The sequence below is a fragment of the Balaenoptera ricei genome, chromosome 4, assembly GCF_028023285.1.
Source record: "Balaenoptera ricei isolate mBalRic1 chromosome 4, mBalRic1.hap2, whole genome shotgun sequence".
In the NCBI taxonomy this organism is placed as follows: domain Eukaryota; kingdom Metazoa; phylum Chordata; class Mammalia; order Artiodactyla; family Balaenopteridae; genus Balaenoptera; species Balaenoptera ricei.
Window position 1 is genome coordinate 89,810,011 of NC_082642.1, and position 14,318 is coordinate 89,824,328.

General features: G+C 52.6%; 1 protein-coding gene across 14 annotated transcripts in view; it reads left to right on the forward strand.

Moving 5' to 3' along the window:
* TNK2 (tyrosine kinase non receptor 2) overlaps positions 1-14,318 on the forward strand; it is a 42,497-nt gene that overhangs the window by 8,077 nt on the left and 20,102 nt on the right. For 7 of the 14 annotated variants that reach the window (XM_059920876.1, XM_059920880.1, XM_059920890.1 and 4 more), the window contains exon 1: positions 9,021-9,043. The exons of 3 other annotated variants lie outside the window; for them this stretch is intronic. Coding sequence is in view for 3 of the 11 variants with exons in the window: in XM_059920879.1 (XP_059776862.1) it covers positions 11,561-11,638 (78 nt within the window). In the remaining 8 variants the exon portion in view is untranslated. Of the gene's footprint in view, positions 1-8,356; positions 8,427-9,020; positions 9,044-11,235; positions 11,639-14,318 lie in introns of those variants that run through there. 4 more of the 14 variants (XM_059920879.1, XM_059920885.1, XM_059920883.1 and 1 more) reach the window with 4 other exon arrangements.

The following is a 14,318-nucleotide window of genomic DNA, read 5'->3' on the forward strand; positions in this document are numbered from 1 at the left end:
TCCATACATTCATGTGATGATCAGTACTCAGCGTATTACTCAAGGGGGATCTTTTACAGACTTCTGTGGTGCTCTCTCTTCTCTGATGCTCTGTTCTGTGAATTCTGGCCACCTGAGTTTCCCCAGAGTCTCAGCTCCATCTCTTCAACTCAGAGAGTCCTTTGGGGTCCAACTGGTTCCCTTCCCTCTTCTGTAGCCTGGAAACTCAACCACAGGGCTGACCTCCTTTGTTTCCTATCTCCTAGGTATCACTGACCTTTGCATCTTGATGTCTGGTGTCTTCAAAACCATTTTGTATATTTTGTCCATTTTTCTGTTGTTTCAGTCAGGAGGGTAAGTCTGATCCGTGTTATTCCATCTTGGTCAAAGATGAGGATTTTACTTTAATTCCCTCATTCCCACCCTGCTACTCATCCCATCTTCCAGCCCATCCACTCTGGGCATATCTCATTTTTTCTTCAATCTACTGTTCATTGTTTATATTGTTATGGTGTAGTAAACTGTGACTTTTCCTTTCCTGGGCACCTTTTTGTTCTTCCTGGAGTTGCTTTTTTTGTTTGCTTAGTTTTCTATGTACTTTTCAATTAATTAAACTCTCCAGTAGCTGTATAAATTTCTCAGGGTGTCAATTCCATTAGGTATTCTATCAAATTCACCTCTCTGAAGAAGTCTCTTTCAGAGCCTTGTGCCCGAAAGCGGCATGGACTAATTGCTCTCTATCACTGATGCTTAGCTGTCCTCCTGGGATCTCCCTTTCAGCATCTTGGGCATTTCCTTCACTGCCTTTCTGTGCCTTTCTCTCCTGTTTCCTATCTTCCCCTTTGTTGGTTTATTCTCTAGTTTGGTAGAGTACATCCTTTAGTAGCTTCCTGAGAGAGGAGGGTGAAAGAGTGGTAGATTATTTTGAGACCTTGCCAGTCTGATACTCAGTCACTTAATTAGCTGAATATAGAGATCTAGGCTGGAAATTGCTTTCCTTTGGAATCTTAAGGGCATTGCTCTTAAGTTCCAGAGTTAACATTAATGTCTAAAATCATTCCCAATCCTTTTTGTGGAACTTGTGTTACACCGTTGCCCAGGAGTTTGTAGCATCTTTTCTTTATCTCCATTATTCTTTAATTATGTAGCTTGGTGTGGGCTTTTGCTCTCCATTGTGGAAGATACTTTATCCTCCAACCCTTCTATTGTGATTTTAGCAATTTTAACAGCAGTAAATGTCTGTTGATATTATTTTATCCCATGGCATGGATGAGGTAGACACAAAACTACTAAATTCAACTTAAGTTTTAACAGAAACATTGGAATAATGGATTAGGATTTTTGGCTAGGGAGATATCCACATTTCACTTTTAAAAATCCTTTATTTTTTTTAAAGGACTTGCTAAAGTTTTAAGGTCCAGATTTTTTTTTAATTAGAAAAATTAAGATAAGTGTGTGAATCTAATAAGGAAAAAATTCTCAGAATGAATTTTTGGAAATTTAGTAGAATGATTTCTCCATCCACTGACATTAATGGGACTTAGCATTAAGAACTACCATCTGCATAGTAAATAGTCCCATAAACTGATGCTCATGGCCATGATGAGAAGGGCCTTCTGAAAGAGTGGTCAGTGTCAACAATGGGAAAGAATATTTGAAAACAGGACTGTTCTGGCCAGGACCAATGATTGGCGCAGTTACAGGCTTTCTCCAGAGCAGCAGTTCTCGACCCCAGTATGGATTCATCTGCAGAGATTTCAAGATATGATGCCTGAGTCTCACCTAGACCAAGCTGATTAGAATCTCAGTGGGCGGGGCCCACACACCGCCAAGTTCCTACCTCCCAGGTGATTTTAATGCACAGCCAGTGCAAAGAACCACTGCTCCAGGGTTTAGCAGAGACCCTTGCTTCCTAGAGTATGGTCTAAGGACCAGAACATTATCACTGGGAGCTTGTTAGAAATGTAAAACTTAGGCCCTACCCCATATCTATGGAATCCGAATCTGCATTTTAACAAGATTCCCCCAGGTGATCTGTATGTGCATTAAAGTTCATGAAATACTGCCTCATTTATCCATTCAGCAAATATTTATGAGCACCTGCTGTGGGCCAGACTTTGTTGGTTGGGGTGAGGATGGGTCTGTTGAATTTTTTATGTTTCCTGTCATATTTGTAATTTCTTATTCCCCCTATTAAAAAATAATAATATTCTCTTCTTGTTTTATAGATAAAACATCTTGTCTCTCTGAGGATTTTTTTTTAAATTTTATTTATTTATTTATGGCTGTGTTGGGTCTTCGTTTCTGTGCGAGGGCTTTCTCTAGTTGCGGCAAGCGGGGGCCACTCTTCATCGCGGTGCGCGGGTCTCTCACCATCGCAGCCTCTCTGGCTGCGGAGCACAGGCTCCAGACGCGCAGGCTCAGCAATTGTGGCTCACGGGCCCAGTTGCTCCGCGGCATGTGGGATCTTCCCGGACCAGGGCTCGAACCCGTGTCCCCTGCATTGGCAGGCAGATTCTCAACCAGTGTGCCACCAGGGAAGCCCTCTGAGGATATTAATGAGCATTTTCTGTCAGAAATTTCCTTCTCCTGCATAGTCTGCATTTCTTCTGAGTTGCTTTTTTCTGTGTGTTTTGCTCGCTCTTCCATGTTAGAGGCTTTCCTTGGGTGTCCAATAGTTTTTGTCATCTGCTCTTTACTACAGGCACTGGGTGGCCTTGTTGACTGAGCTTCTTTGTGTGGTGGCCTGGCTGCTCGGTTTGTGGAGAACTCCCAATGTTGGTTTCTTTATATCTTCCTTGGCCTGATCAGAGTCCCCAGAAAGGACGCTCCTGTCTTCTGCCAGGAGGTGGAGGCCTGGCTCCATGTTCCTGGAGGGAGCCGAGGAGGGGACGGAGATCTCCACATCTATGTGTGCTTTCCTTGTTAGGTCCGTGGCACCCCGCTCTCAGCCAAGCCTGCTGCGCCAGTGCAGAGGCCTGCACTTTACCCCTGAAGGGAAATCCCGATTTTGCCGGGTGGTACCGGGGCAGCAACCCAGTGGCTTTGTACCGGGGAGGGAGTCCAGGGGGGTCTTACGGCTTCTTAAACAGCTTTTGACTAATCCCCTGTATTATTAGCACCTGTTCTTCTTCTAGAGGTTTCTGGGGCTTCTAGTTCCCAGGCCTTTTGAGGATTCTGGGGGGTCAATCAGGTCCTTTTCACCTTGGGATTGGGGATTTTCTCAGGTCTGCTCTCCATAGTCACTGGCCATCTGCTTTCCAGCTTCCAAAGCTATGTTGTGGTTTTCTCTTCTACTCTTCTTCCCGTCCTTAGGGACTTTTGCCCTTCAGAAAATTTCTCTTTCGATAATTTTGGCTTTGGTGGGGTTTTGGGAAGGAGTGAAATTATGTGCATCTGTGCAATCTATCTTTTCCTGGAGCCTCTATTCCCTCTTTAAACTTCCTCGCAGAATCCATGAATTCATTCAGTATCTAGTATATATTCAACAAATAAGACTCCAGCTCTGCCCTCCATGAGCCCAAATCCTTGAACCGAGCAGTTTCGTGTCCAATTGTACATGGACTGAATTCTGGTTCACCTGTTAACTCTCCAGTAACGGGTGACCCTGGTCACCTCTCCAGAGCCTCAGTTTCCTCATCTGTAAAATGTGGATAATGTAGGGTAGTGGGGGGGGGGAGGTTAATCAGGCAATGAAAGATAAAACTTTTAGTAAAGAACTTGCACACAGTGTCTTTTTGAGGACCTGAATCGTGACTTCTCCTCCTTCATAGTCCCCCAAACCTAGCACAGGGTGAGCACACAGTCAGTATGTGGTGAGTGACTAAAGAGGCGGGTGGGGTGAGAGGTTTGGCCTGGGCCCTCCTTCAGCAGCTCTAGGTCCTGGGAGCCAAGGGCTTCTGCTGGATGTGAGAACTCTAGGTTCCTCCTGTCTCTGCCTCTCCCCTGGATGTTGTGTCTCCTCCTGAGGCAGGTTCTCCCCTCAGGCCCCTGACCTTTATTAGCCCCTGACCTTGGCAGAGCTGCCCCTCCATGGCCAGAGAGGAATCACCATTGCTCTGAACTGCTCCCCAGCTCCTAGAGATCCATTCCTTATGACAGCTTCTTAGGTGCCTCAGACCAGGCATGTCCCTTCCCTTTCAGGGTCTCAGTTTCTTTATCTCTAAAATGGGTGGGATTTAAGGTATCTTAAATATTTTGCAGTCCCTGACATCTCTCTCGCTTCCAGGTTCGGACCCTTTCTCTCCCTGGCCCAGCAGCCCACCCTGCGCTGGATGTTCCTAGCTCCTGGGGTTCTGGTGTGGGCGCTGTCCCAAGGGAATGAGCAGTCCCTCTCACAGAGTAAATGCTCTCCAATTCACAGCTCTGGGCCCACCCCACCTCCAGGGCCCAACAATAGGCCCCTTCAGCTCTAGGCTCTTGCTGAGGGGGTGGGGGGAGTGGGGTGAGGCCTGAGCTGGTAGGCAGGGTGACCAGCTGGGAGGCCTCTGCCCAGCCTTGGAAGAGCCCTGGGAGTGGCTGGCTGCTGGGAGCCAGACTACATCCTTCCTCTCTTCCCGGGAGCCTCGGCTGCCGGGCCTTGGTGCCGGGAGGATGCTTGGGCCAGAGGATGGTGAGACGCAGCTCTCTGCGGTACCCTGCATCCCAACCCTGTCACTCGGGCGTGAGTGGTGCGCGTGTGCAAGAGACCCAGACAACTGCAGGCATTTACCCACTGTCACACTTGTGTGCTGTTTATGTGCGGGGGAGGGATGCTCCAGGAATGTGTTAGGGCTCTCAGTGTCCTGTCTCTGGGTGTCAGGGTTGGCACACTGGTCTTTCGCTGGTGGAGCGTGAAACAGCTAAAAAATACTTTCAAGACCAAGTTGGTAGATGTGGGGAGGTACTGGGTTCAGTGAGGTTCTGTGTTGTGGTGTTTAGTCAGGTTCTTTCCTTTCCTCTCTGAAAGTTACACCTCCTTCTCTGCTGGAGTCAAAGGAGATGAGGCATAGGAGGGTCCCTGTATCTGGTGTGTCTGCCCCTGCTTCTGTGCCCTGCCTTTCCACCCTCTGACCCCCCTGTCTCCCTCCTCTCTCTGCGAGGCTGGGATGCCTGACAAACCAGACCTCCTGCCCATCGATCAACCCTGTGGTATCCCCAGCTCTCCCTCCGCAGTCTGATGAGAGGGCAGCCTTCAGTCAAAGCTCTCCCTCTGCCTTGAGGGACTGCTGTGTTGTCCCCGGGGCTGAAATAGCTTTGTGGGAGCAAAGTAGCTTAGTGGTTCTGGGACAGGAGTAGCTGTAATGAGATTGGCTGCCCTTCTTCCCACGAAGGTGCTTGGTTTTCTGGATTCGAAATAATGGGGGGAAGCAAAGCCAGGGCCGACAAGGGCAACCAGACTTATTCCTGGTATTCACTGGACATAAGGAGGTACCAGCTCACTGGAAAAGAGACAGGCCTCCTTTCCCCAGTGTCTGTCACAAAGGCTTGAAGTCCCTTTCAGCAGACTCTCTTGACCAGGTGCCTTGCCAGATTCTTCTTTCAAGGTGACAGATATAAACAGATGGTTACAATGTACAAACTACAAGAGGTGCGTACATAGGGCTCCTTCAATAGAATTATGTATTAATACAGAGTGCTACAGAAATAGTACCCTTTAAGGATTAGAGCATGATGGATAATTAAAAATTTTTTCATTCTTTTGGCTATTTTCCATGTGTAGTATTATGTATTTATACTGCTCTTGTTTTCAAACATACTTTAACAAGATAACATGGGAAGCAATGGCAAAAAGAACCGTTTGGGGATAGGAAATGGGAATTTACAAAGGAGATGACGTTTTATTTGGGTCTTGAGGGATGTGTAGGAGTTCATCATGAAGAGAAAAGAGTATCACAAAGAATAGCTCAAAGACATTAAAATTAAAGAAGATGGTGTGTCTAGGGAAGGGCAAGTATTTGACTTGGTTGGAATATGGAGACGTTTGAAGGAAATGATAAGAGGTGGAGGTGGACAAATAGGCAAGGGATGGATCCTGAAGGGCCTTGTATTTGGCTCAGTGAGGAATTACAGAAGGATGTAAGCAGGAGAGGAACTTCAGATCTGTGTTCAGATGACAGTATAACAATAGGGAACTATGTGCTAGATGCTGTGCTAAGTGTGCCATTCATGATCTCATTGAGTTTGCACTTTATGAAGGACGTACTGTTTATTCCCATTTGCAGATAAGGAAATTGAGGCTTAGAGGTTAAGGCATCTGCCCAGAAGTCGTCTGACTAGAGAGTGATACAGCCAAGATTTCAGCCCAGGTCTGCCTGACTCTTGTCCCAAAGGTATTGATGGGAGGAGTAATGAGGAGGCAGAAACAACAAGATTTTGTGGCCTGCCCAGTGGGGAAAGAAGGGAGTTATGGTTGGGGAGCCAGGGGTGAGGTGTCTAGCCTAGGTGGCTGGTGTTGGCTTGTGATGTTTTCAGTCAGGATATAAGAGCACACATAAGCTAGGTTTAAGGCGGGGGTTGATGAGCTCAATTTGGGCATGTAGAATTTATGGTACCATTGCATCCTCCTGGTGAAGCTGGCTGTAAATGTCTAGAAGCATGGGTGTAGAGCTTCTAGAGCTCAGGAATGGAGACAGACAGCACATGGTGCTAATTGGAGCCCTGGGAGGAGAGGAGGTGACCCCCAGGGAGGGAAGAGAAGGAAGGGCGAGTTCCAAAGTGTTAGGAAATATCCACAGTTAAGGAGAAGGGTGAAAAGCCCTCAGGGTTAGACTCAGGGCCTGTGGGCTCAGCACTGCTGGCAAATATGCCTCAGCCTTGACTGTCCTCAGGGCCTCAGCTGCCAAGCTCCCCTGGAAGGGAGTGGGCCACTGTGGCCTGGAGATGGAGAGGGTGTGGACAGCCATGGTATGTGTCTGAATCACCCCCTTCTCTCCCTTGGCCCGTGGCCAGCCTCCTCCCCAGACCAGTGTGATTTCAAACCTGGGATGACCTGAAGGTGTGGGGTTACCTGGTACAGTTCCCTCTGGGATGAAGTCCCAAGGGGAACCAGCCTGGCCTTGGTCCAGAAGCTTGGGCGCTGCACACAGAGGGGTGAGTTGAGGTTGACTGGGCTTGGTGGGGCTGGCATGTGTAGGCAAGATAATCCTCTGGTTGGGAGAGAAGCCATAAGCCCCCCTCCTTCTCCTCCCCAATATGTTGTTTTCCCTCCAGGGCCTGGAGAAGAGGGAGGGCAGAGATGGGAGAGAGCTGGCCTGGCATATATTCCTGAGAATACGGTAGATTGTTTTGGAAAAATCTTCTTGGCCGGAAATTACATGTCACGTCTGCTCCTCAGTGTGGATTTGTAACTTGACTGATGCTGTTGGAGAGCCTGGGGGAGGGGAGTGGACAGCAGAGGCAGGCTGGTTCCTGGGCCACTACCGGCTCCCTTTAGAGATAAGGGGGCAAGTTGTAGACCAGAGGGTGTACACGTGGGGTGGATTCCCCAAATCCTAGAGGCAGTTTGGATCTTGTGGGTATCTTGTAATAGGATGGCATTCGGAGGCAGGGGCCTTGTGGAGGGAGGAGGTAGGGAGAAAGCAGGAAGGGGGAATGGTTTAGATCAGACCCTTTATCCAACCAGGAGAAGAAGGGGTCTGTGGGCCTGGCATTTTCAGCCTCTCTTTCTCGACAGCCTCCTGAGTGTTCGTGCAGCTGCTCCCAAAACCAGTTTCTGCCATAGCTGCAGTAAGGTGCAGAGGAGCTTCTGCCTAGAATAAACACCCTGCCTGGCAGGGTCATCCCCTATGCCAACGCGCTTCAGCTGGAGAAGGAGCTTTTGAAGAGAGTGAGCCTTATGGGAACTCACCTAGTGCCCACCCGGGGTCTCCTTCCTCAGTCTTGAGGTGGAGTGTGTGTGGGGGGAGGAGTGGAGAGTAGAGGTGTCTCAGCATTTCCCGCCTCCTCTGCCCCAAACCCCCAAGGGGTGAGGGTGCCCTGAGCTCAGCCCTAAATACCTGGTACTGAGGAGTCAGTGGAAGCTTCAGATGCCATTGGAATGAGAGGGTGTGCGTGTGGCACCTTGGGGCCTCTGCCGTGGGACTTCCTCCACTAGCTATGTCCTCATCCTGGCACTGGGTGACAGCCCTGCGTGGACACGTGTTGGGGCAGCACCTGCGGGAGGGAGTGTGGGTACTCGCACTCTTCTGAGCGCAGAGAGGTCAGCCACAGTGCTCTGCCCAGCCCCGAGCTCCCGGCACCCCCCCACCCCCCACCCCGCAAGGCGCAGTCTTGGGGCCGGGGCGGGTGGAAGTGCAGGCGGGGAGAAGTCCAGGCCGGTGAGAAGAGGCGTGGGCTGCGGAGGGCTGAGGTCTCCCTCCCCGGGCGGATGCGGGGGGCGTGGCTTCCACTGCGGAGAGGAGTGGGCTGGGCAGGTTCCCCGGGCCTGAGTGGAGTGCGGAACGGCAGCGCACCAGGGAGCCTGGCAGGTGGGCGCATGCTTGGAGCCAGGTGGAAGCTGGGCTGGTGGAAGGAGAGGGGTCTAGAGGGAGGGGTCTCAGGTCGAGTTAGGATGGGGGCTTCTCTTCTGTGAGCTTCTTGGATGGACCCCCCCCCTTGTCATGGAGTATGGGGGCCCTTGAGTCCCCAGGACCTGATCGGTGGCTGTGCATCTCTGGGGTCCTGGAGGGACCTCACCTGGCTCTCTGGGGGGGCAGCCTGCGCTGCGGAGAGGCGGCTCCTTGGAATGGAGGCTGTGCACGGGATTGGGGGAGGGGCAGCCGCAGGCCCAGCGGGAGAGACCGCTACCACCAGGCTCTGCTCCCTCGCTCTGGCTGCAGGTGGCAGATATGGGGCTGTGGGGTGCGTGCGGGCCCGAGGACTGGGCCTTCCCTTGGCTGAGGTGCTTTAGCGTCCCCTGCCCTTCTGGAGGATGCTCGAGGCCTGGCCCTTCAGGACGCAGGGCAGTGACGCTGCCGGTGCGCTGGAGGGGCGGGGACTGCGGGAGGGCTCTGCTCCCCTCCCGGGCCCTAAAGCCCGGAGTTTGGGTTCCGAGGGTGAGAGATTTGCATATCTGCGCCTAACTGAGGCCGAGGAGGGACAGCAGGTAATAGGGGAAACATGGGGGATAGCCATGTAGCCGGGCCCTAGACCGCATCGTCTGCTAGTGAGCTGAGGGGAGCCTCTCAGGAGTGAGGGGTATCTGTGAGCCTGGCCCCAGGACAGATCCTGGGGGCTGGGATGCTGGGTAAAGAAGGGTGATGTGTTTGTGTGTTGGGTGGGGCGGGGCGAGTCAGTGGTGGTGAATTCCTGTTGCTGACATCTGCTTCAGTATCTCTGAGTCCTTGGGACCCAATTAAGCTGCCCTTTGGGCTTGCTTCAGCGCTGCAGGGGAGCCCCGAAAGCACTGCCAGGATGTGGGTTTAGTGCTTTATGGACACTGAGTCCCTGTGCCCTGGACATGCCCTCTTACTGGCTTTGTGAAACTGCGTATTAAGCCAAATGTCCCTGTTTGCTTTGGAAAACATGATCATGGTATTTATGGGTCGTCTTCCCTTCCCCTTGGAGATCAAGCACTTTCTCTCTTGACCAGTAGAGGGCAGTCACTGACAGGACGAAGCGGGGTGGGGGTGGCGGTGTAGAAAGGTGGCTGTTTTCGGGGCTGGGAGAAGAGGTCCAGGAGCTGGCCTGACCTCTGACCCCTGACCATGCTTTGCTTTTCTCCACAGCCTCCCACAGCTGGATTGCTGAGCAAGCTACTGAGGCTTGTTCTTACCTGATGTGCAAGGGAACAGGCAGGCATGGGGTTCTGGTGGATTTGGGGCACATCTTTCAGGGGTGGCTATAATTTTCAGTCTGGCCATTCCAATCCAGCAGTCCCCCAACTTGCGGTAGAGGGAATAATCCTGCTTAAATTGTCCCCTGAAGTCAGGTCCCTGGATCTCCTTCAGAATGGTGCTTTGTGGGAAATAAGCAATAGGCTTCTCTGTGCTGTGGGCGTTGTGAGGCAGCGTTTGCAGGAAGGTCAGCTCCAGTGTGACCTTGACCCGACCTCATCTTGTCCATTAGCTCTGATTCCATTCTCAGACTGGTGATTCATTGGCACCAAAGGGAGGCTGCACCTGGCTGGCCTCACAAGCTTTGGGTGGTGGTGGATCACAGGGAGATGGGAAAGAGGGACTGATTGCTGGGGGGGTGTCCCGTTTCCCCCCTCCCTGAGTCAGATCTGGAAACGGCTGTCCCTGCAGGCACCTCCCTGCCAGGGAGGTCAAGCACTGAGAGAGAGGCCCTGGAAAGAGCCTGGGATGCTGACTCCCCAAAACTCAACCCCAGCTGCCTACTCCACCAGCCAGCTGGGACTCCCAGAGCTGGTGGCCAGCTGGATAGGGACAAGAGAGTAGTGTGCAAGAAACAGGGGCTCCCTGGGCATGGCTGGGAGGGGGGTGCTGAGGGAGCCTGAGAGGACTTCCTGCAGCTGTCAGGTGTTTCTGGGGGCTGTAGCGAGGGGGGTGTAAGAGCAGCTGGCGCCCTTGAGGAGGGCCAGAGGGATCACTTGTCAGCTCTAGGAATGTGTGGGTTCCACGGGGGCTTCATGGGGTGACTGCAGTTCCCTCTAGCTGGGGCTGTTGTCTGTGTGTGTAGGTGCTATTCAGGAGACATCCTATAGCCCGGAATCCTTTAGCTTTGGCTGGGGGCATCGCAGGGTTTAGGGGCATATTTGTGTGTTTTGAGGGGGCTTTGGATCTTGGCCAGCTGGACTGGGAGATTCTTCCCCCCTCGCCGGCTCTTGGCTGGACTGCCCCGCTCTGGCAGGCTGCCGGACTCCTATTTCCGTCGGGCACCAGGGTAACAGGGCCACATTAGGGCCTGAGCCAGGAGACGCCCAGCCAAGGCTGGGACTGGGAGATGGGGGAGGGTCTCCGAAGGGTCTGCCTGCAAGGTCCAGGAACGACTCTCTGGTGTCCAAGCCCCCAACTCAGGCTGTGCACTAAGCCCTCACAGCCCCAGATAAGTGCGTACGGGGCCTCTTTGTATGTTGCTGCCTGATTGACCTAGCCCCCACCCTAAAATCCCAGGGGTTGTCTGCAACTCTGGGGGCTGGGGTGGAAGCCAGAGACAGGGGCCTTGTGTGCGGGGAGGAGGTGGGGGCAGCGCGGGTGGCTGGGAGGAAGAGTCCCCCCATTCCCGCCGCCCTCTTGGCAGTGATTCAGAAAGGTCCTTTTTCAGCCAGTGTCAGAGCTGCTCAGCTGCGGAGGGAGGGGGGAGGGAGGCGGGCTGGCGGGGGAGCCAGGGAGTAGGGCTGGAGCTGTGACCACTGCGCTGGAGAGAAGACAGAGAAACAGGACCAAGGACCCAGGCTGCAGTCAACCGAGAGAAGAACTAACTCTCTCCTGCCAGGGTAGCCAGCTGTGGAAACAGCTGTAGGGCAGAGAAAAGGGGACCACCCTATTCTTCTGCTCCATTTCCCACCCCTGGTGTGGGATTTGGGGGGCCTCTGGGGCAGACCTCTGGCCAACTTCCCTTCTGGGCAGAACCTGAAATTCAGGAGCTGAGACCACTGCCCACCCCCACCTCCTCGGGCCAGAGCCCCGGTGACCTGGTCAGGGGGTCCAGCTCCGTGGAGATGCCAGCAGCTCGTCGGTTCCCTGGCCTAGAGCTCTCCTTCCCTCTTCTGGCCAGACTCCGGCGGAGACTCTACACAGTGAGTGGGGGGCTGCGGGCGGGAGCTGGACAGACTGGGATGGAATCGGCTCCTCAGAGGCAGCCCTGCGCTGAGGGCCAGAGAGCAGGACCGGGCGGCTTGACGGGGTTCAGGGCCTCCCTGCTCCAGCGGCTGCATTCTTGGTGGCGAGTGTGTCAGGAGAGCGTGTGTGGGAAGTGTGCGTGCCGGCCATGAGAGCCACACGTGTCAGACACAGGTGTGTGGACGGGGCTGTGCTGGGGGCAGCCGCAGCAGTGCTCTGTGCTTCACCGACACAGACACGGGCTAGAGAGGGAGGGCGGGGAGGGAGGGGACATGTCCAGGGTCACCCTGGGCGGGGTGGTGGAGACCGGACAGGGACCCTGGCTGCTTTCTTCTCACCCAGATCCCAGTGTTCTCTTCCCACACACACCCCCGCCCCACGCAGAGCAGCCCTGTTCCTGGGGTTGGGGAGCAGGGAGAGGAGGACCCAGCCGAGCAGGGAGATTTGTTAGCTGGTGTTTCAGGGATAAAGGAACAGGGCAGACTGTGCTTTCTAAGCAGCTTCTTCAGGGGAGTGGCCTCTGGGTCTCTCCCAGCCCGGACCACACAGGGCAGGGCTTGGAGCTGTTCTCAGGAGTGGCTGCCTTCTACCCCCAGGAGGGTAGGAATGAGCGGCCTGGAGCCCTGGGATTTGGCGACTGGGGAGGAAGCAGTGGGGGTCTTCAGACCACTTGCCCGGGTGGCCAGCCTCTTCTTGGGCTGAGCCGTGTAGGGAGTGGGATCATTTTGCTCCAGGGATGAAATAGGGATAGCGGAAGTGCTGGCTGGCCTCTCCTGGTCACGGCACAGAGAGACGCTGCCTAGGTTGGTGATTTTCACAGGGTACCTTTGGGCCTTTCTTCTGGAAAGCAGTGGTGCCCTGCCCTCTTAAGTCCACACCCCCTTGTTTGTAACAGATGGCTTTGTTGTGGATAAGTGAATTAATACAGCTAAGTGCTCAGAACTGTGCCCAGCATGTAGTTAACTGTAGTTGAAGTGTTAGAGTTATTTTTATTTTTCTTAACTAAAATTAAGAGAAATGCAACCTGTTTACTCTGTGTGTGTGTGGTCAGTCAACTTGATGCCTCCTGTAATATAAAGGAGAACCAAAAGGAAATCAATTGTAGCATTTCATGTATTCTAATATGTCAGTACAATCTGACATTACCAAGCAGTCAGATGCTAAGACCTCAGGTAGAACCAGCACAGCAACATCTAGAAGTGCTGACTGAGAGGAGAGTTTTGAAATAGTAAGGTGGGCTGCCTTCAGTGATATTTTTCTGAATGGTGGACAACTTCTGCTAAGTTCCAAACAAAGCGAAAGGCCAGTTTTCCCTCAGTTTACACAGTAGCTCCATTCCAGGAAAATCCAGTCTGTATTAACACTGTAAAAATACTTTCTTGTTCATATGTAAAATGGGATTTGATTTATAATCAGATGATTATAAACAAATTTCTCACCTGCATGAATTAAGTTGTATGGGATTTGGGACAGTGTGTGAGTCCCCCAGCCACCCACTCAGTGCCACTAATGGTCCCCCAACACCGTGACAACCAAAAATGCCCCCTCTGGAGCTGTATGGCCCTCATGAGAACCATCTGGGTGAAGGGTTAGGGCTTAAAGTTTGGAAACCCCCTTCTGGCCCAGCCGCTTTGGTAGAGGAGCCAGGGTTTGAACTGAGGGCTTCTCTTTCCCGTTGGTGGCTCTTTGTACTGCCCTGAGCTGCCTGGGAGAGTCTGAGCTCCTGGCACTGGGTTGGCAGCACCGCTGGGAACTGTGGGAGCAGGAGGCTCACGCTGGGCCCAGGCTGTGAGCACCTGCTCTCTCAGTGCGACCTGTGATGAGAGCTGGGGGACAAGGCCACCTCCAAGTCGGGAGGAGGGGGTCTTGGGGCAGCTGGCCTTTTCCCTCATCCCTGTCTTCTCCAGTGGGGATTGAACACAGGTCAGGGGCTGGCCAAGCCGTCAGCTCTGACGGGTCTTACTCGGACAGGGATGGGTTTAGTGTCGGGCTGCCTAGCTTTGAGGGTGCCACTGGCTTCTTTCTCTGGGCCCCAGAGGGTGTGACAGGTCTGGTGGCCCCTTGGCTGATTGAGGCCTGCATGTAGTTTTGTTTGGCCAGCACAGCATACACATGTGCTTGCGTGTGTGTATTTCAAACTTGAATTAGTTGACATAGTTCAAAAGTCAGGAGAAAGATCTAATGTCAAGTGTAAAAACAAGGAACAGAATGGTGTGGATAATGGGTGAGTATTTGTGTGGGGAAAAAAACAAGTCTGGAAGAATGCGTAAAAGTCATTAATGGCAGCCGACTTCGGGGATGGGGGTGAGGTGGCTGTGCGTTAAGAGAGGGATGAGACTTTATGGCTCTCATGTGCCTTTTGAATATCTTACATGTGCATATATTACCTTTTCAAAAAAAATTTAATAGCGAGATTTTACACGTAGATTCAGATTTCTGGTATTTCTTGAAAAAGTTGAAAGCTTTGACCACACTGGGCCAGAGTCTGTTGTGACAGCCGTTGACAGCAGTCTGAAAACCCGCCCCAGCCTCCGCTCCTCCTTCCCTCTGACCCTCCTGTGATCCTGGAGGTGTTTGTGTGGTGGCCTGTGGAGGGGTCTTTGGACTTGGGGGGAGGCTCCTGCGATGTCAGGCATT